At 41.8% G+C, this 22,135-nt stretch overlaps 1 protein-coding gene across 1 annotated transcript in view; it reads right to left on the bottom strand.

Moving 5' to 3' along the window:
- LOC129699631 (F-box only protein 11) overlaps window positions 1-22,135 on the bottom strand; it is a 95,226-nt gene that overhangs the window by 27,461 nt on the left and 45,630 nt on the right. The window contains exons 3-5 of the mRNA XM_055639602.1: window positions 11,253-11,334; window positions 5,330-5,474; window positions 4,198-4,327 (exon numbers count right to left, since the gene is read on the bottom strand). Of these exons, the coding sequence (XP_055495577.1) occupies window positions 4,198-4,327; window positions 5,330-5,474; window positions 11,253-11,334 (357 nt within the window). The remainder of the gene's footprint in view (window positions 1-4,197; window positions 4,328-5,329; window positions 5,475-11,252; window positions 11,335-22,135) is intronic.

Here is a 22,135-nt window from a genome sequence, read left to right as displayed (position 1 = left end):
AGCTGCTTTATCATCCCCATTAAAAGCTGCTATCTCTCATTCTCTTTGATTTTGCTGATGTCACATCTTTTTGTGGGTCTTAGCTGAATAGAAACAGATTAATTCTCAACTGTTATTTTAACAATCATATGAGCATCTGCAAAACTATTCTACTAAAATTAGATGTAAATTTACATGGCAAGTTTGCAGACAATACCACAATTGGTGTGTAGGAGAGAAGGGGGGGGAGGAGAGAAGGGGGGGGGGAGGAGAGGGGGGGAGGAAAGGGGGGGGAGAGGGGGGGGGAGGAGCGAAGGGGGGGAGAGAGAGGGGGGGAAGAGAAGGGGGGGGAGAGAGGGGGGGGAGGGAGAGGGGGGGGGGAGAGAAGGGGGGGGGGGAGAGAAGGGGGGGAGAAGAAGGGGGGGGAGGAGGGGGGGGAGAGAAGGGGGGGGGGGAGAGGGGGGGAGAGAGGGGGAGAGGAGAGAGGAGAAGAGAGGAGAGAAGAGGGGAGAGAGGAGGGGAAAAGAGGAGAGAAGGGGGGGGAGGAGAGAAGGGGGGGAGGAGGAGAGAAGGGGGGGGAGGAGAGAGAAGGGGGGGGAGAGAGAAGGAAGGGGGGAGAGAGAAGGGGGGGAGGAGAGAGAGGGGGGGGAGGAGAGAAGGGGGGGGGAGAGAGGGGGCGAGAGAAGGGGGGGAGGAGAAGGGGGGGAGAGAAGGGGGGAGAAGGGGGGGAGAGGAGAAGGGGGGAGAGAGAGAGAGGGGGGGAGAGAGAAAGGGGGGAGAGAGAGGGGGAGAGAGAAGGGGGGGAGAGAGAGAAGGGGGGGAGAGAGAGAGGGGGGAGAGAGAGAAGGGGGGAGAGAGAAGGGGGGGAGAGAAGGGGGGAGGGAGAAGGGGGGGGGGAAGAGAGAAGGGGGGGAGAGAGAGAAGGGGGGGGGGAGAGAGAAGGGGGGGGAGAAGAGAAGGGGGGGGAGGGGGGGAGAGAGAAGGGGGGGAGAGAGGAGGTGAGGGGAGGAGGGGGGGAGTGGGGAGGAGGGGGGGGGAGGGGGGGAGAGGGGGGGGGAGGGGGGGGGGAGAGAGGGGGGGGGGGGAGAGAGAAGGGGGGGAGAGAGAAGGGGGGGAGAGAGAAGGGGGGGAGAGAGAAGGGGGGAGGAGAGAGAAGGGGGGGGGAGAGAGAGAGGGGGGAGAGAGAAGGGGGGAGAGAGAAGGGGGGGGGAGAGAGAAGGGGGGGAGGGAAAGGGAGAGAGACGGGGGAGAGAGGGAGAGAGAAGGGAGAGAGGAGAGGGGAGAGAGAGGGGGAGATCGATAGATAGATAGATAGATAGATAGATAGATAGATAGATGGATAGATGGATAGAGGGATAGATGGGAGGAGGAGGAGGGGGAGAGAGAAGGGGGGAGAGAGAGGAAAGGAGAGGAGGGGGAGGAGAGAGGGAGAGGGAGAGGGAGGGGAGGAGGGGGGGAGAGAGGGGGGGAGAGAGAAGGGGGGAGAGAGAGTGTAGAGAGAGAGAGAGAGAGAGGGAGAGAGAAAGAGAGAGAGAGGGTGGAGGGAGAGAGAGAGGGCGGGGGGGGAGAGAGAGAAGGAGAGAGAGAGGTGGGGCGAGAGAGGGGGCGAGGGAGAGAGAGGGGGGGGAGAGAAGGGGGGGAGAGAAGGGGGGGAGAGAGAAGGGGGGGAGAGAAGGGGGGGAGAGAGAAAGGGGGGGGAGAGAGAAGGGGGGGAGAGGGGGGGAGAGAAGGGGGGGAGAGAGAAGGGGGGGAGAGAAGGGGGGGAGAGAGGGGGGGAGAGAAAGGGGAGAGAAGAGAAGGGGAGAGAAGGGGGGGGAGAGAGGGGGAGAGAGAGGGAGGGAGAGAAGGGGGAGAGAGATAGAAGGAGGGAGAGGAGGGGAGAGAAGGGGGGGAGAGAAGGGGAGAGAGGGGGAGAGGGGAGGAGAGGAGAGGAGGAGCCCAGCGAAAACGGGGGTGGAAGGGGGGGGAGGAGAAGGGGGAGAGTGAGAGAGAGGGGGGAGAGTGAGAGAGAAGGGGGGAGAGGGAGAGCGAGAGAGGGGGGAGAGTTGAGAAGGGGGGAGAGGTGAGAAGGGGGAGGGTGAGAAGGGGGAGGGTGAGAAGGGGGAGGGTGAGAAGGGGGAGAGGGAGAAGGGGGGAGAGTGAGAAGGGGGAGAGTGAGAAGGGGAGAGTGAGAAGGGGGAGAGTGAGAAGGGGGAGTGGGGGAAAGGCACGGGGGTGGAAGGGAGGGGGAGTGATCTCCCACCCCTGTCCCATTGTGAGGGCATATGTAAATGACATCCATTGTGATTAGACATATGTGAGATGGTATTGACTTGTGCAGCAGTTTGACACACACACACAGAGTTTTGAAACTATATAGGCAAGGCAAGGCAACTTTATTTATATAGCACATTTCATACACGAGGCAGACTCAAAATGCTTCACATAAAAACATGTCATACAATAAAATGAAATAATAAAATGAAATAAAATAGAACTAAAAGAAAAGAAAAGCAAAATTAAAAATGCATTATAAAAAGTGTAAAAGTTAAAAGTGCAATGTAGTTAAGATTTAGCTGAAAGCTAAAGTAAACATAAAAGTTTTCAGTCTTGTTTTAAAAGTGGTCAAAGTTGAGGCAAGTCTTAAATCTTCAGGAAGTTTATTCCAGCTATTTGTTGCATAGTAACTAAATCCTGCTTTCCCATGTTTTGTATTTACTCTGGAAATCACTAACAGATTGGTTTCAGAAGATCTTAGCGGTCTAGAAGGCTTATATAGTGGAAGCATGTCAGTGATATACTTTGGTCCTAAACCATGTAGTGATTTATAGGTGAGCAGCAGGATTGTAAAATCAATTCTCTGACATACAGGGAGCCAATGTAAGGATTTAAGAATTGGTGTAATGTGTTCAAATTTTTTGGTCTTTGTTAGAACTCTAGCAACAGCGTTCTGAACAAGCTGTAGCTGCCTGACAGTTTTTTTAGGAAGACCTACAAGGAGACCGTTACAATAATCTAGCCTGCTATTAATAAAGGCATGTACAAGTTTTTCTAAGTCTTGAGCTGACACGAGTCCTCTTAATCTTGCTACGTTTTTGAGGTGATAGTAGGCCGATTTTGTTACTGATTTGATGTGACTGTCGAAATTTAAATCTGAATCCATAATGACCCCAAGGTTTCTGGCTTTGTTTGATGTTTTCAGGGTCAGAAGATTGGTTAGGTCTCATCTCAGTATTGTGTACAGTTTTGGTTACAGAATGAATGTGGAGACTTTGGACAGGTTTACCAGAATGCTGCCTGAATTAGAGGGTTTTAGCTGTAAAGAGAGGTTGGACAAACGTGTTCTGTTTTTTCTGGTGTTTAAAGGTTCAGGGGAAACCTGTCCAGAAATATATAAAATGATGAGAGGCATAGATAAAGTAGTCAATCTAAGACTGGAGGCACAGCCATATAAAGTAAGAAAGGCAAGGTTGAAAGGTGATGTTCTTTTATGAAGAGACTGGCGGGTGCCTGGAACTCAGTCAGGAGGTGGAGGTGGAAACAGAACAGTAGCATTTAGGAGGCTTTTTGATAGGCACATGGATATGCTGGAAATGGAGGGGTATGGATCACGTTTAGGCTGAGGAGATTAACATGACATGATGTTTGGCAGAGACATTGTGGGCTGAAGGACCGATTCCTGTGCTGTATTATGTTCTAAATACACTCTAGCATAGGAAGCAGTGATGTAACGAAAACAGTACACTCCCTCACGTCCTTTCTCTTGCCCATCCCATAACCCACTTTGCATCTCCCTCTTTAAGCTTTCCTGATCTGTGTAATCCATTTATCTGCAGATATATTAAAATCATAAGACACATTCATAATTTCAAACCCACATATCAATAAAACTAAAATATTTTAGTGGTAATCTAATAGAATAAGAACAGAAAACACTAGAAATATTCAGTCGCAGAAACACTTGACATTTCAAGTCATGGGCAATAGTTATTATAAATTGTGCTTATTATCTGGTGTGCTTAGTCTTTAACCTTACCGTAGCAGACCCAGAACTGCATTGGAGTAGGGTACTGACCAATTTATAACCTAATAAACATTTTTCATAAACTGAAGTAAATATCTATATTTGCCCAAATTTATTCATTTAATTTACTTTTCCTCTCAAAAAACAAGTTCTGTTAATTAATATAATACTGCTCACATTTTTTTTAATTCAGAAAGGAATTTGTAATGACTTACCAATTGTTGAAAGCTTTCTTTCCATGGATTTGGATGTTCACATTCTTCAGGATTAATTTGATAAAATTTGCCTGGCTCGGGATGCATCATCGGCCGGGTATACTCAAACACCTCCATATATAACCGTTTCCTGGAAAGACAATTACTCCACACTTTATAAATGATGTATGGCAAAATTGGAAATGTATAATATACTAGACTAAGTGGGACCCGTTGGGTCCCAGCATCACACGGGAGGGCTGGTACCCCAATGCAATATTCCACCTCTCCACCAATTCCAATATTGGTGGCCAGTGGGGGGGGAGGGGGCTTTCTGAAGCGCTAGTATATGGGCTGAAGGGACTGGTTTCCAGAGGGCTAGTATGGACATTGTGGGCCGAATGGATTCTTGGGCTTGCGGGTCAACCACTCAAGCCTATTGTGCTGGCAGCTCACTCACTCACAGCTGGTGGACTGGCAGTTGACTCACGGCTATTCCTGAGGGAGGGGAGGAGGAGAAATGTTATTTAAACTGTGTTTAGTGGGGGAATGGGATACGGGAGAGGTGAGGAGTGGGGGCGCAGGGAGATAGAGGGAGAGCAGGTAGGTGGGGAGGGGGAGAGGGGTTTTGGAGGGAGTGAGTGACTGAGGGTAGGGGAAAGAGGGAAGGAGAGGTGAGGGAGGGAGTGGAGGAGGAGAGGGGAGAGAAGAGGGAGGTTGAAAAGGATGATGGGGTAGGAAGAGGGATGGCGAAGTGCAGTTGGGGAGGGTTGCCGTGACTTGCGGCACAGTAAGGATCTCTGGCGTCACAACAGGAACCCGTCAGCCACACCTGCGCAGTTGGGGGCTATGGGTGAGTGGTGGAATATTGTGTTTGGTGACCAGCCCTCCCAATGTGACAGGGACCCACTTGGTCTAGTTTTAGATAAACATTTTAAGATTGCAAATTACATTTATTTTGAACTTAACTATCTTTTTTTTTTAAACTAACAATAGACTTGGTTCAAATGTAACATGACGGTGTCCAAGAAAAATTACAGCATTGTACAAGATTTACCTGCAAGGTAAGTACAAGAAGAAATGTCTGCAATAATAGTTCAAATTTATTCTTTAAAACTTAGGAGTTGCAGTGGATAAATCAAGACCTACTTACCACAAAATTGGATCATTTGCTAGTTCACTAAAGCGTTTACACACACAAGCTGCTCTACAAAGGTCCTGTTCAAGCAGATACGAGAAGATCTTCATAACCACCTCATCTGGTAATTTTACTTGAAGATATTGTTCTGCTGGCGATGCTATTAAAAGAATGGACACAACATTTTAATTGAAAAATGTCTGATCTAGATTATCAAGGGACTCATATTTCTATTTTTAAACCAACTTTGTAATTAATCTGCAAGAATAGATGGCATAAACAGATATACCTTACCATTGCTCCCAACAATTTGGGGATATTTTTCAAGCCAATGGTTAGATTAATCATCAAATGCATAGTCTAAAAATCGCATTTCTAGCACTTAATAAATTACTGATCTAATTAATTGTAACACAATTTGTCAATGGCAGAAAAATACTACTTTCTGTATGATTCTCTAATAGTTCTGCTAATGCAAGGATTGTATTGCTAACCCTCACATTTACCCTAAACTGGGCAAGGAAATTGATGGGCACGTGAGAGAGAAAATAAGTTGTGGGGAAAAAGAAATAAGGAGCAGGGGAGTGTGAAGAAATCAAATGCTCCTTTGGAAGAAGACTGAATGGACCCAATAGGCCAAATAGAAGGCTTCTGTTTTATTATAGAAACTCCCATAAATGTGTCAACTGTTCTGTCAGAAATGCATAGAATGTACCTGTTTAAAATACCTACCTATACCTGATCATGTATGGTCAAGTTTGACCATACATGATCCAGTCAATCCTTTGTGTTTTTTGTGTTGTTTATTTTGTTTTGGTTAGTCTAGTTTTTGGTTTAGTTTGTGTTTTGGGGGGGGGTTGAAGCGGGGTTTGCAGTCTCTCCCTGCGGGGGAATACGACTTTTTTGTCGTATTCCCCTTCTCTGCCTCCGTCTGCACTGAGGCCTAATGGAGCTGATGACCTCGAGGCTCTGAAGACAGAGCCCGTTAGGACTCGCCCTGAGCTCGCTCCCGTGAGGGTGGCCAGCCCGAGGGTGGAACGAGGCTCCCGTCGGAGCGGCCAAGCTCAGGGAGGTGCGGCGCTCGCAGCCCGAGGGAGGTTCGGCGCCCATGTTGGGGCGGCCCGGCCCGGGGAAGAAGCGACGCCCAAGTCGGGCGGCCCGGCCCGGGGAAGAAGCGACGCCCAAGTCGGGGCGGCCCGGCCCGGGGAAGAAGTGACGCCCAAGTCGGGGCGGCCCGGCCCGAGGGAGAAGCGACGCCCAAGTCGGGGCGGCCCGGCCCAAGGGAGAAGCGACGCCCAAGTCGGGGCGGCCCGGCTAGAGGAAGAAGTGACGCCCAAGTCGGGGCAGCTCGGCCAGAGGGAGAAGCGACACCCAAGTCGGGGCGGCCCGGCCCGGGGAAGAAGCGACGCCCATGTCGGGGCGGCCCGGACCGGCCCGGGGGAGGTTCGGTGCCCATGTCGGGGCGGCCCAGCCCGAGGCCTGAAGACGGTACGGTACTCATGTGAGGGTGGCTGGGACGGTGTTCTGGCGGTGGTGGCCTGAGTCCGGGGTTCGGCTGCTGGCCAGCGGCTGCATCTGCAGGACTGGTGGGCGGCAGCTTCGACCACCCCGGGCCGCTGTGTTTGAGCCGCGGGACTGATTTATAACATCGCCCGGGGGGTATCGCCTCAGCGCCGAGGGAGAAGAGGAGGGAGGAGACTGCAGACCTAAGACTTTTGCCTCCATCACAGTGAGGAGATGCTGGGTGGACTCACTGTGGTGGATGTTAATATGTGTTTATTGGTGTTTTTATTGTACTATATGTATGACTGCTGCAATTTCGTTCAGACTTCGGTCTGAATGACAATAAAGGCTATCTAATCTAATCTATCTAACAAGTTCGTAAAAATAGATGTGCTGTCAGGACGCTGAAATTCAAACATAAACTCAAAATGCGCAGGTAATTTAAAGGGACCATGAATTTCATTGCGCGCCCTCATCCAATAACGAGGTCCATCATGATGGACCAATGGCACTGTGGTGTTTGATTTTACAAAGTTGCCAAACAACTAATAGATTTCATCAATTAAATTAACACCACCGGAAAATACATGGATCAGTATCTCCAATTATTTTTCTGAAAAAATAAAGAAGATTGAAAAAGACAATACTTAGTTTTTCCATGGAACATCGAGATTTTAGTTGCAAAAATCGGTTACAGTGACAAAATACATTAAATTTAATTACAACTGATCATGTATGTTTAATGCCAATTATAGTCCCTTACTTAAGAAACTAAATAGTCTAATCAAATTCTGGAAAACGCTCCCGATGTTTTTAATAGGTCGAATAAATGCTATAAAAATTATCTTTCTACCACAAATCCTATATCTATTTCAATCAATACCTATATATCTTCCAAAAAAGTTTTTCAATAAACTAGACTCAGACATTACATATTTTATATGGGACTATCAATCCCACAGAATACAAAGAACACACCTTAGTAAACCCAAAGAGCTGGGTGGTCTAGCGCTCCCTAACTATATGTACTATAATTGGGCAGTAAATATTAAAAATATGAATCACCTGCTGGACAATTCTGCCCAGCAGGTGGACTGGATTGTAATGGAGAGAGAGGACTGCTCTCTGTGTAATATAGGAGCGACTCTCCTTTCACCAATGAATCTGAATAACAAAAATTACAGAAATCCAATCATGCATAGCGCAATTAGAACTTGGAAACAAATAAAACGGAATCTAAAATTAAGAAATCTATCTCTTTTAATGCCAATAGTCAATAATCCGTCGTTTAAACCTACTATAGATAAATCATTTACACAATGGGAAAGAATAGGAATCAAAACGCTCGGAGACTTGTATGAATTCGGAAAATTATTATTATTTCAACAATTACAACTGAAATATAATTTGAGAAATAATCAATATTTTAAATATCTTCAATTGTGTGACTATCTGAAAAAATACACAAAAGACTATCATAACATGCCTCCAAGCTTACTGGACGAAGCAATGAAGACAAAGGCCGAATCAGCAAACCTAATATCATACTTATACAACACTATTTTAAATATAGAAATACCTACAACTGATGGTATTAGAAGAGACTGGGAACAAGAACTAGCTATAAAAATTTCAAAAGAGAGCTGGGATAAACACTTACTATATGTGCATAAATGCTCGATCAACATACGACATACTCTAATTCAATTCAAAACATTACATAGACTATATTATTCAAAAACAAAAATAAATAAACTTTTCCCTAACATCTCATTTGTGATAAATGTAAGTCTCATGGCGCACTCTTTTGTTTTTTGTATAAAAATCCAAAAATTCTGGACCTAAATATTTGAAATCTTCACAAAACTATTTAAAATAAAACTCATACCAAAAGCAGAATGGATATTTTTGGAATAACGGAAGGTAGCCCTGAACTAAACGTGTTTCAAAAGAATTTACTTAATTACGGGCTAATAATGGGGGAAAAAGCTTATACTCAAATTCTGGAAAAATGCTCCAATACCAACAATAAAAATGTGGATTTCAAACATGTTCGAAACATTACATCTGGAAGAGATGAGACTACTCCTAGCAGGCAAAGCAGACCACTTCCAAAAGACGTGGTCTGCATTTATGGACTTATTACAAGCATACGGTGCAATAGTAATTTAAAAAATAAATGGTGCCAGGATCTGGTAATGGGGGGTGAAAAATATGGTTGGTATATCCCTTTTTGCAGAGTTTTTTTTTTAAATAATAGAGCGAATGTCACTCTCTTTCTTTCTTTCTTTTCTAGGGTCTATTTCTTAACTTTCTTCTCGAACTCCTTTTCTAGTGGGCTTTCTTTTCCCAACACTTTCCTGCATCTTCACGACTTTCTCACTTTCCTTACTTCTTTTATTTCTATCTTTTTTAAAGTTAAAAAATGAAGGGGTACAACAAATGTAATGAGATATATGTGGTGTGTATTACTGCAACTTAATGTACTTCTAATAAAAAAATTAATAAATAAAATTAAAAAAAATTAATTACGACTTTTAAAAATGGAAATTGTAGAATGTTGTTGAAAAGGTAAAACCAGATAAAAAGGAGCTCATGAGATTGAGAAACCAGATAATGCCAAAAGGATAAGAAAAACAAAAATGGAGATGAAGATTAGAATTGGCCACAGGATGCTCAGAAACTAACATGAACAAACTAAAAAAATGGGAAATGCAACCATGAACGAAATAACTGTAGTAATAGAAACGAAGGTGCAGATTATGAAAGCAAATAAGTTAGTATTAACATCAGATCTCCAGAATAAACAAGGAAAGATTAGAGATGGAAACCAATGTAACTAGGAATATTTCCATAACAAGGGAACAATCACCAAAATAGGTTGTTGTAATGGGGGCACTAGATGCATTAATCATGCCAAAAAATAATTTAGCAGAACATTTGAAACTAACCTACAGAAGTAATGGACCCTGCACCAACAGGTCACATCAAGGTAGATGTTACAGATAAATAACATAGCAGCATAACAGTCACATGCAAGAAATACAACGACAGAGGAGTAAAATGACCTTGTTTTACATTCTGCAAAAAGAAAGACGCAAACTCACACAAGGGCCGAGGTAAACAAATAGTTAACTGCTAATGGAAATAACTAGGAATCTATCCATTTTTTTTAAAAAAAACAGACGATGCAGCGAAAATAAGATGAACTCAAACTAATCAGGAGGAAAGAAGCCTGCAAGAAATATTGAAAGATAGTGGACTAGTAAGTAAATACTAATAAATAAGACAAAGACTTTCAACCTCAATGAATATGTGTAAATGAAATTCGAGGTCGTAGTTAGATAATAGCAGTGAGAAAGCCCTTCTTTGGAAGATAGGAAATTAAGTGATATAGAACAGCAGAAGTTTGGGATATAACCATAACTAGACACATTTACGATGAAAATAGACACGACAAGCTGGAGTAACTCAGTGGGTCACATAGCATCTGTGGAGAAAAGGGATAGGTGACATTTCGGGTTGAGACCCCTTTTCAGACTAATTTTATATGGAATTTCAAATGTATACGAAAATAAACAGTGCAAACAAAACAATGTGCTGCATTTCCAGAGCACATTAATGCAAAAGGTAGAGGTAACAGTGGATATAAACTTTTTAAACCATACTTGAGAGCATTATACAATTTTAGTGCCAGTAAAGACACTGAAGAAATATAAAAAAATGAAGAAAAGATTTTCACGGTAAACAAAGGTAAACAAACAATGTGCAGGCTCTCCATTTCTCAAGAAAAGAGCAAGAGTCGATAAAGATCTTATGTTGTAAAGATATTTCCCTTGTTAATTGCTCTGGACAAAGTGGACACAAATATAGGATTATCACAAACAGAAAATCAATTCCAAATAGATTTATTTACACTAAGATATGAATCCAAAGTGGGGATGGATAGATTTGAACAAGGCCTGTGTTGTATTCAAACATACCACAGATATGGTATGGTTTATTTAAAACTTGATTTTGAAACTCAAGATGAAGATAAAAAGAATGAGTTCTGAAATAACTTAGCCACTTGTGAATTGAAAATTATAGAGGTCAGTCCATTTCAATTACTCTTCCTCCTTGACATACTTGGTAATTATAAAAGAACTGTAGAATACAAAGCCTTTTTATTTTCATGTATGGTGCATGAACAATATAAAATTAATATAGAAGGATTTTGCATTAATATATCTACTGCAGCATTCACTGATACAAATGAAATGTTCCATTTTTCTGACAGAATCTGTATTACTTAAGGACCAGAAAAATATAAAGTTAATAGCAATTTCTTGGGCACTTTGGCACTTAAAAGTTAATTTCAAGGGTTAATGATAATACATTTTTGAACTCTGCTAGTACTTTAGAAAATCTGCAATTTTTCAATTTCTTTATTTACCTGGAAGATCTTGTAACTTTCCCGACAACCTTGCACGTTTTGCTCGATGACCAAAATTATCTGAGGTTGAAGTGGAAGCACCCTATAAGACAGAAGAAAATGCACACAATATAATTTTGTTTTAAATTCAACCACTGGTAAACTATTTTTTGAAAGACATTCCAATCCTCCAAATATAGAATACAATGATTTGACGGCACTGGGCGTGATGAGCATTTGACGGCACTGTACTCATTGGAGTTCATAAGAATAAGGGGGGAGCTCATTGAAACGTACCAAATAGTGAAAGAATGGATAGACTAGATGTGGAGAGGATGTTTCCACTAGTGGGAGAGTCTAGGACTGGAGGTCATAGCCTCAGAATTAAAGGGACAACTTTTACAAACAGAGGGTGGTGGGTAGTGCAACAATCTGCCAGATAGGGTAGTTGTGGTAGGTACAATAATAGTATTCAGAAGACATTTGAATGAGTATATGGATAGGAAAGGTTTAGAGGGATATGGACTATGTGCAGACAAACAAGACTAACTTGGATGGGCCTACTTGATCGGCATGAACCCATTGAGCCCAAGGGCCTTTTACTGTGCTGTATGGCTCTACAGTATCATTAAACAGGTAACTATTTCCAAAGTTTCCATGCCGTGCAACTTCAGAATTAGAATAATAGACAGACAACAATGTGCCCCTGTTTTAAACTTTCAATTTTAATTTTACAGTCTGAGTTTTCTTGCTGGGTAGGTAAAGAATGCATATTCTGCTCAATATGAACTGAATTACTAATCCTTGTGGCAGCCTACAAAAGGGTACATCAACAAATATTTATCACAAACTGTAGAGTAATATCATCCTTTTCATTCATCTTGCTATTTTCGTAAGGATTAAAGACAACAATATATATTTGTCTAGTGCTTTCAAAGTGCTTTAGAAGTGTGCTTTCATGCAAAATATCCAGATAAGAGAAATGTAGATAATGCCAAATTGCTTGGTCAACGTGAGAAAGTCAGAAAGATCCAGTGAGGAACTTCCAGAGCTAACACCTTACCATCTGAAGGCTCTATAGTCAATTGGTAAGCAATTAAATTCAGGGAATAAGATTACTGATAGCTTTGCATTATTCAGCGATACAACCACCCAGATGTTGGACAAGGGATAGAAACATGGAAATAGGTGCCAGAGTAGGCCATTTGGCCCTTCGAGCCAGCACTGCCTTTCAATATGATCATGGCTGATCATCCAAAATCAGCACCCTTTTCCTGCTTTTTCCTCATATCCCCTGATTCCGTTGAGAGCTATACCTAACACTCTCTTGAATACGTCAGGATAGACACTTGCTTAATCAGCTTAGATGAGGAAAGGATTGATAATTGATGACTGGATATTGTGTGTGTATATGGACTGCATCTGCAAATAAAATAATTTAACAGTTGTTTCTTTCCTTATTTGATTTGATAAGCTGTTCAACCCGCAAAGCACTCCCCATGGGCTCTTCAACATTCATGCAAATTGATCCTATTGAAGGCTGTTAATTGGAATAGAGTTTTCAGTAAGTAGAATGGCCATCATCTGTACTTACAGTTTAAAACTGAAAACATTTGCAGAATGTAACTCATTTAGAAACAGAATACGTCTACTGTCAACCCCATTTAAAGAAGATTAACGTACTGTATATGAAAGCAATAAAATGGAGACACAAGGAACTACAGATGTTGGAATCTTGCATAGGGCACAAAGTACTGGAGTAACTGAGTGTGTCAAGAAACATCTCTGGAGGACATGGATAGGTGATGTTGGGACCCTTTTTTTGGACTATTGTAGTATCCACGCTTGACATCTCACTATCCCCAAATTAAATTTTCTTTTCCATAATGTATACTTTATTAACAACATTTATAAATGTACCATACAGTACATTTAAAGTCACATAACAATTAGTCAGTCACTGACAGATATTTCCTTTAATATACTATTGGATTAATGATCATTTAGGATGTAGCAAATTGTGGACGCAGCACAGATCATCAAGGTGGGACGACAGATGGCGCAATGGGCCAAGTGTTCGGCTGGCGACCGGAAGGTAGCCGGTTCGAATCCCGTTTGGAGTGCATACTGTCGTTGTGTCCTTGGGGCAAGACACTTCACCCACCTTTGCCTGTGTGTAAATGTAATGTAATTATGTGAAGCACTTTGGGGCCAATGCAAGTTGACTGAAAATGTGCTATATAAATAAGATTATTATATAAATAAGATTATTATTATCACACAAATCAACCTCCATTGAGTCCATTTATACTTGACTATGCCTCGGCAAGGCCAGCAGCATAGTCAAGGATGAGTCACACCCTAGCCACCCCCTCTTCTACCAGAGTGAATTCCCAGAGTGGCTGGAAATTCAAATAATTTTGCGGACATGGCGGACATGGTCAGTTGCCGTAGAAGCGACTACAGGATGGTATGTTTTCTCCCTGGCATCAGGATCAAGGATGTCACTCGAAGGCTGCAGAGAAATCTAAAAGAGGGCGAGTTGAGCCACAAAAATACAAATAATGTTGATACAAAAAGGATGAGATCTTGCCCACGGATTTTAAGGAGCTTGGAAAAAGATTAAAAAACAATCCCCTTGTTTAAAAAACAAAAGAGTAATGAACATAGAAGATGTTGCAAGTCTAAGGACTAGATTTCTGAGGTTGGTTGGAGCTGCACTAAGCCGTCAGGTTTCACTTCAGCAGAATAGGGACTGATATCCCTGCAAAAAGAGTCAATAACTAGAGGTCATTAGTATTTTTTTTTAAAGGAATGAACATTGAGAATTACATGAAGAAAAACTTTCACGCAAGGAGTAGCTGGAGTCTGGGCTGCAGTCTGCAGATGAGGTGAAGACAGGATCAATTTGGCCTTTAAATAGGAATTGCATAATTATGAAGAAATATTTGCAAGATCATAGGAAAAGGGCTAAGAGGACAACTTGGTCTGGTATAAAACAAAATGCTGTTTCCTGCTCCAAGAACCTACTGGAATTAAATACAGCTGCAGATACTTTTATTCACTATCAATTATCTCTCCAAACCCTTCCTACCCATGAAGAATGTGTAGCTCCAAATCAGTTTTTTTTTCCATTCTGTGGCATTCCTCCATGTCTCACACCCAGTCTCATAAAACTTGCTTCTCACTATCTTTATTCTGATTTCCCTTCACAGTCCAAGCTTATTTAAATCAATAACCCTTTCCTCTCGATCCCAAACCCACATCTGTCAACTACCCTTTCTTAAAACACTCTATTTAAATCCACCATCCATAAATTGCCAGTTCTTAAAAGGTACCTTCTTCAAACACCCTGCCTATTTTTCACACAACTGTAAGAATCTCACATAATATTTTTACATTCATTCCATAGTGCAAAAAGAATGCCCCAAAGGACACAAATATAATTGCCTTTGGACATGTAGATGGATAGGAAGGGTTGAGATGATTATGGACCAAGTGCAGGCAAATGTGATAGCGTGCAAAAGATTTTCACTGTACCTCAGTGCAAATGACAATAATAAACCTAAACCAAAAAGTGTGGCCTAACCCAATGTTTTTTTAAAACAGTATAGTGAATCTTCTTTGGATTCCTTGTATCACAAGCATATTTTTTAGGTCATGTTATAATCTCTCTGAGGAACTTGCAGTAAGACGTGTTTACTCCTGTACTAAATATACTCTCGTAATAAAGGCCAACACAACTGTTGTCTTCCTAAAAACCTGCACAACATGTTGGCTTTCAATGAAATGTGTGTAAGGACGCCTAGATCTCTTTTTTTTGGATAGTAGCAACAGGATCAGTCCGGGTCAGCATGGATTTACGAAGGGGAAATCATGCTTGACTAATCTTCTGGAATTTTTTGAGGATGTAACTAGCAAAATGGACATGGGAGAGCCAGAGGATGTAGTGTACCTGGACTTTCCACTAAAGTCTCGAGTCTGACTTTAGTGGACTTGAACTCCTCTGTGAGACTAGAGAGAGGCAGCTGGAGTACCCCCTGACCGTACAGGCCTACGCTGCTCAGGCACCGAGGAACAGCTAACCACTTTCTCACGAAAGAGCTGATTGTTCTTTCTATCTTCTCGACTCTTGTGAGGGTGATGTCATATATGGTTTGTGGCCACATAAGGCGAAGCAGTAAAGCAAACTGCAGGCACCAGATTTTCAGCTTTCCAGGCAGCATGGATTCAGCATTTCCAGGCCTTTGATGACTTCTTGCCTAAACTCATTAGCCTGATCAGTGTCCTTCAGTTCCCAGTCTTTTGATTGGCTTCTCTGACACAGTTGGGATAGGTTCTTGATCAATGAAGAACCTTTGATCTGTCAGTTTGCCTTTGATTACAGAAATGCTTCTTGATTTGAATGGCTTGAATTTCATTCTGACCCCAGTGATGTTCTCTTGAAGCTTCCCTAAAAGGCGCCTGGTGCAAGGTGCTGTTGTTGTTATGATTGTCATGTCATCCATGTAGGCTCTGATGGATGGTAGATGGACTCCAGACTTCAGCCGCTCACCACCCACTACCCACTTGGAGGCCCTTATGATGACTTCCATAGCCGTTGTAAAAATCAATGGGGAGATGGTACACCCCGCCATAATGCCAATACCATTATTCCATATCAGTATATTACCACGGATTCAATCTGCAGTACATTACCTCTAAACCTCCAATACTGCTTGTTCTCAACTTATTGACAAACCTCTGGTGGGGGACCACTGCAGCACCACATCAATGAACTTCCCCCTTATCTATGCTGTGCATTCTACTCGTCACATACTCGAGATCTAATAGATTAGTCAAACAGGATTTTTCCATCAACAATCTATGCTCACTCTCCTCAATCCTCTTATATTCCCTCCCCCCCAAGATATTCTTCACTACAGATTCTGCCAATTTAACCAATGCTGCCAACAAAGCAGGTCAGTTGTTCCCAGTTGTCCTGTTTCTCCTTTCCTAAATAAGGGGGCATATTTAGATTTCTCAATCCACTGGAGAAATTTAAGAATCAATCAAATTTTGGAAAATAATCAAACACCTGTCTGTCATCTTCATAGTCACATTTTTCAGATCAAGACCATTGCATTGTTTGGGGTTTATCATCAACTTCCCCTGATATTTCTGCGTGACATTTATTTCCTTCAGTTCCTCATTTTCATTGGATCCTCTGGTATTTCTGGCAGGTTTATTTTTGAATGATGAAGCAAGTTGTTTAAATGTTTAAATCCTCTGCCATTTCCTTATTTCCCATAAATAAATTGTCTCTATTTGTATAGAATCCATGTATATCCCTGCAGATCTTTTCCTTTTTATGTACAAAAAGAACACGTACAACCTTTTGACGTTTTCTGCCAGCTTATGTTCATATTCAATCCTATTCTTTCTTTGATCATCAATGTTTTAGCCCTCCTCATAAAAAAAAGAGTTTTAGCTGCCTTCAGTACCCTGGAAATTGACGGCTTGAAGCAGCATCGACGGCACGTCAGCTGCAGACCTTTGCCTGTTACATGTACTGCGGATGAAAGGCACGGAGAATTATGCCTACCTAAGAGAACGATCTCTCAGGTAGGCATTATTCTCCCATGCCTTTACTATTTATATTTAATAATTACCATGTTATTATTTTAGTCAGGGTAGACAGTGCCAACCTTGCCTACCCTGATGCCACGTGCCTGCCCTATAGCTCAGGACCTCGACTTCTGGCAACATCCGCGCAAATTTTCTCTGCACCCTTTCCAGCTTAACATCTTTCCTATAACATAGAGACCAAAACTGCACTTCTCCCAACTTCTATACTTAGTACCCTGAGTGATGAAGGACAATGTCGAAAACCTTTTTGACCACCCTATCTACCTGGGGGATACAGCTTACGTCAGACCATGAAATGATGCAACAATTCAGCCCAACATGTTCATCAAAATCGTTCCAGATGAACATTCATGTCGAATTTCACCTTGTTTCCCAATTTGAATAAATTCGAAACAAACACTCTCACAGATGGATCACCAGTAAATGCGTTCGCATAATGGTTTTTAAGAGTAATCATTTAACATTTTCCTAAATACACGATGCTTTACTACATGCTTTCAATTAATCGGCTTTAGTATCTTGTTGAATTACTGGAAGTGTTTGATTAAAATCTCCAGCTAGCATTAAAGTAACACCCATTAATTTTACATTGTAAGCAAGATCCTGAAATTTCCCATCTGATGCTTCAATGGCTACGTTGTGAGCCATTGCACATTCATTCCAGCCAAAAAGTCTGCAGAATTTTAGAATTTTATTTTTTCCCAGTTTGCCAACCAACATTAATTGTTTGTGTCTCCATTTTGATCAAATCTAAAGGGGGCTTAAAAGCTAAACATGTCATTCCTTCCCCCATCCCCTCATGAAAAGTGTTGAAACAATGCCTGATGAGCCATGGCAAACGTTTTATTTTTGAACTTTGCCCAAAGTAGATCAATAAGAAAATATTTTCCTGTTTCACCAGATGCATCCAAACAAATAGATTCTTTGAACATTGTAATCAGACTGTAATAGAGTCTGGTATCTCACTAAACTAATTTTTCTCTCTCATGGCACCACAGTGGAGCAACGGCAGCACGATGATGCAGAGTTAAAGTTGCTGCCTTATGCCCCTGTCCCACTTAGGAAACCTGAACGGAAATCTCTGGAGACTTTGTGCCCCACCCAAGGTTTCCGTGCGGTTCCCGGAGGTTTTTGTCAGTCTCACTACCTGCAACCTCCGGCAACCACCTGCAACCTCCGGGAACCGCACGGAAACCTTGGGTGGGGCGCAAAGTCTCCAGAGATTTCCGTTCAGGTTTCCTAAGTGGGACAGGGGCATTACAATGACAGAGACGCAAGTTTAATCCTGACTATGGTACCTGTAAAGAGTTTATGTGTTCTCCTAAGACCACATGGGCTTTTCCAGTTCTCCACATGGGTGCTGCGGTTTCCTTCCACATGCAGATTTGTAGTTTAATTGGCTTCGGTAAATTGTCCCTAGTGTGTAGGATAGAACTAGTGTATGGGTGGTCATTGGTCGACGTGGCCGAAGGCCCTTTTTCCACACTGCATCTCTAAACTAAACTAAATATATTTGCCTCACTAGTTTAAATCATAGCTGGCCTCCCACAAAAAAAAATTGCATTTCTTTTTGTGGTTCATTCAAATATCGAGTTCCTCAAAAACAAAAATCTGGAAAACTCAGCAATTTTGTATGGGTGAGAAAATTAAAATTAAGCCCCATTTGGGCTGTGGAGGGACAATGCGAGTTTAAAAAACCGAGTGTAGTGCACATCCTTATGCTAAACATTGCTAACATGCAAAGTTTCAGATTTCTAAGTTGCTTTGTTACTGAGCTATGCACGGGACACAGACATTTTACTATACATCCACAGATTTAGTTTCAGATTTTCATACTGCATGATCATGCTCTGCTCCTCTTTATAATACTGTTTCCTATTCCAAGATCCTATAAGAATTAAATTAAAGCTGGAAATGCTTCTCTTCACTGTCCCCTATCTCTGCAAACCATTCTCCCCTTGAAGAATGAGGAGCTCCAAATGAGTTTTTCTTTTAAATTCTGCAGCATTCCATCATTCCACACACCCAATCTTAACACAATCTCCTAAACCTTGTTTTGCACTATCTTTATTCTGTTTTTCTTTCACAGTGCAAGCTTATTTTAACCATTAACCCTTTCCCCTCGATCCTAAACCCTCATCTTCCAAATTCCCTTTGCCTAAAAACACTCCTATTAAAATTCACAATCCTTAACCTACAACCTCCTTTCCTTCAGCCAAGTGCTAGCAGTTGCCTTCTTCAACACCCTGCCTCATTTTCAAGCAACTCTTAGAATCTCACCAAATAATTTTACATTCCTTCCACGGTGCAAAAAGAATGCCCCATGGTCACAAATATAACTGTCTTTGTCAACCTTTTCGGTCTGTTTTGCCTTTGTTGACCATTTCATCTTCCTTGGAATGAAATCTCTTCTAGTTCAATGAAATCTCTTCTATTGTTCTGCTGTAGAAGAACCCCTGCTCAATTTTGATTCTGCCTTGCCAAGAAATCACTTTTTCTTGCTGGCATCTGGTTACCAATGGAATCATCCTTCATCTCCAATTTCTCATCTCAATTCTATCAGTCTGTGATGTCACATTCCACATGTACAGTGCCCTCCATAATGTTTGGGACAAAGATCCATCTTTAATTTATTTGCCTCTGTACTTCACAATTTGAGATTTGTACTAGAAAAAAAATCGCATGTGGTTAAAATGCACATTGCCAGATTTTATTAAAGGCCATTTTTATACATTTTGATTTCACCATGTAGCTGTGTTTATACAGCCCCCCCATTCTGGGCACCATAATGTTTGGGACATGGCTTCACAGGCGCTTGTAATTGCTCAGGTGTGTTTAATCGCCTCCTTAATGCAGGTATACGAGAGCTCTCAGCATCTAGTCTTTCCTCCGGCCTTTCCATCACCTTTGGAAAATTTTATTGCTGTTTATTAGCTAATGTAAGTCAAAGAAGCCATGAGACTGAGAAACAATAATAAAACTGTTAAAGAGACATCAGCCAAACCATAGGCTTACCAAAATCCCCCCCCGCTGCCCCCCTTCCAAATATTCCACATTCTCCCTCTATGTAGGTATGTTACAAAACCTACCTGAATCGTGGCTGAGCATCTGCCCTACCCCGTGTGCGCGATTTTGGCGCTGTTTAGAGGGGGCGGGTTTAAAACGCGATTTTTACTAGGCTGGTGCAATCGAAAATGGTCAGCCTAGTAAATCATTAACGGAAAATCGCCGAAAGACCCAGTCGCAAAAGGTATTATTAGTTTTTATGGCCTTGTATAATAGTTATAGTAGTTTAAAAATCACTCTCTCAACCCGCAACCTCTCGCAGCCCCAGGGTTTTATAAAGCAAACAATTAAAGGTATGTACCTTATTTTTACATTAAATGGGGCTTGTATATAACCCTGTTATTAAAGTTTTCTATAGCAAGTAGTTCATTTTGGGCTCTTTATATCCCGCAGTATTTTTCTGGGCACTTGAGGGCACAAATCCAGCGCAATGTGAACGTTCTAAACCAGCGCGTTCACAAGAACCCACTAGAAAGCCGATTTAAATTGACTTTAATTTACAGCAATTAAACACTAAATTCCTTCCATTTGGCCTATAAATTGATGTAAATGAGATTTAAAAATCATGTTTTATTGTGAATTTTTTGTGAATATTATTTGGACACTTGGGCTATTTAAAAATGTTAACCATTTATTAAGAAATGGATAGATGTTTAGATCTAGTAATTGAAGTTTGAAATTAGCTACAATTTGGTAACTAACTAATTATATGCTTTAATTTCAGGTCATCCAAGTAAGATTATTTTATATTTGTTTCAGAATGCTTCAATCTATGATAACTGAAAATTTCATTCAGTTCTCTTAATTTTTAAGAAGGTTATGGGCTTTCCACGATCACAGCTTTTTTGTTATGTCCATAGAAAATCAATAGGGAACAAGATGCTAATTTCCGAGTATGAAAATGGCCATAACTTTTTTATTACTTGAGATATGAAAGTGAATTAGGTGTCAAATTAAACTTATTGTTATGCTTTATCTGATGGGATAAATTGCAGACTTGATTTTTTAAATCTCAAAATTATGTAACATTGCTACTCTATGATCTGTTATAATGAGGGTTTATCGCATAGTCAAGCAATTTGCCTAATTTCTAATTCTGGAAAAGCATATAATCTCCAATTAAATATTTAGCGCACAAGGCATGATTCTCAGCTTCATAAAATCAGAGGTGTACAGCACGGAAGCAGGACCTTCTGCCCAATTTGCCTATGCCAACCAAGATGCACCATCTACGCAAGGCCCACCTACCTGTATTTCGCTTATAATCCTCTAAACCTTTCATATCCCTGTACCTATCTACCCTGTATGAAAATGTTGCCCCTCAGGTTCCTATTAAATCTTTCCTGTCACCTTAACACATGTCCTCTGGTTCTCGATTCTGGCTAAAAGACATCATCAACCCTAACAAAAATCTTCGACTCATCAGCAATTTGAAATGTTCATCCTTCTTTCATTCTCAGTGCAGTCACCACTTTGTAACATCTCCATTCATGAAAAAACAATACAAATTTAGAAACATAGAAAAATAGGTGAAGGAGTAGGCCATTCGGGCCAGCATCGCCATTCAATATGATCATGGCTGATCATCTAAAACCAGTGCCACGTTCCTACTTTTTCCCCATATCTTTTGATTCCTTTAGCCCCAAGAGCTAAATCTAACTCCCTCTTGAAAACATCAAGTGAATTGGCCTCCACTGTATTCTGTGGCAGTGAATTCCATAGATTCACAACTCTGCATGAAAAAGTTGTCCTCATCGCAGTCCTAAATGGCCTACCCCTTATCTTTAAACAGTGACCCCTGGTACTGGACTTCCCCCATCGGGAACATTTTCTTGCATCTAGCCTGTCCAATCCTTTAAGAATTTTATATGATTCTAGAAGATCTCATCCTAAATTCCAGTGAATACAAGCCCAGTCGACCCATTCTTTCATCATATGTCAGTCCCGCCATCCAGGGAATTAATCTGGTGAACCTACGCTGCACTCCCTCAATAGCAATAATGTTCTTCCTCAAATTAGGAGACCAAAACTGCACACAATACTCCAGGTGGCGTCTCACCAGGGCCCTGTACAACTGCAGTAGGACCTCCTTGCTCCTAAACTCAAATCCTCTTGCAATGAAGGCCAACATGCCATTAGCTTTCTTCACTGCCTGCTGAACCTGCATGCTTACTTTCAGTGTTAAAGAGGGAACTGCAGATGCTGGAGAA

Source organism: Leucoraja erinacea, chromosome 8 (assembly GCF_028641065.1).
Source record: "Leucoraja erinacea ecotype New England chromosome 8, Leri_hhj_1, whole genome shotgun sequence".
Taxonomy (NCBI): domain Eukaryota; kingdom Metazoa; phylum Chordata; class Chondrichthyes; order Rajiformes; family Rajidae; genus Leucoraja; species Leucoraja erinaceus.
This window is presented reverse-complemented; position numbering and strand designations above follow the sequence as displayed.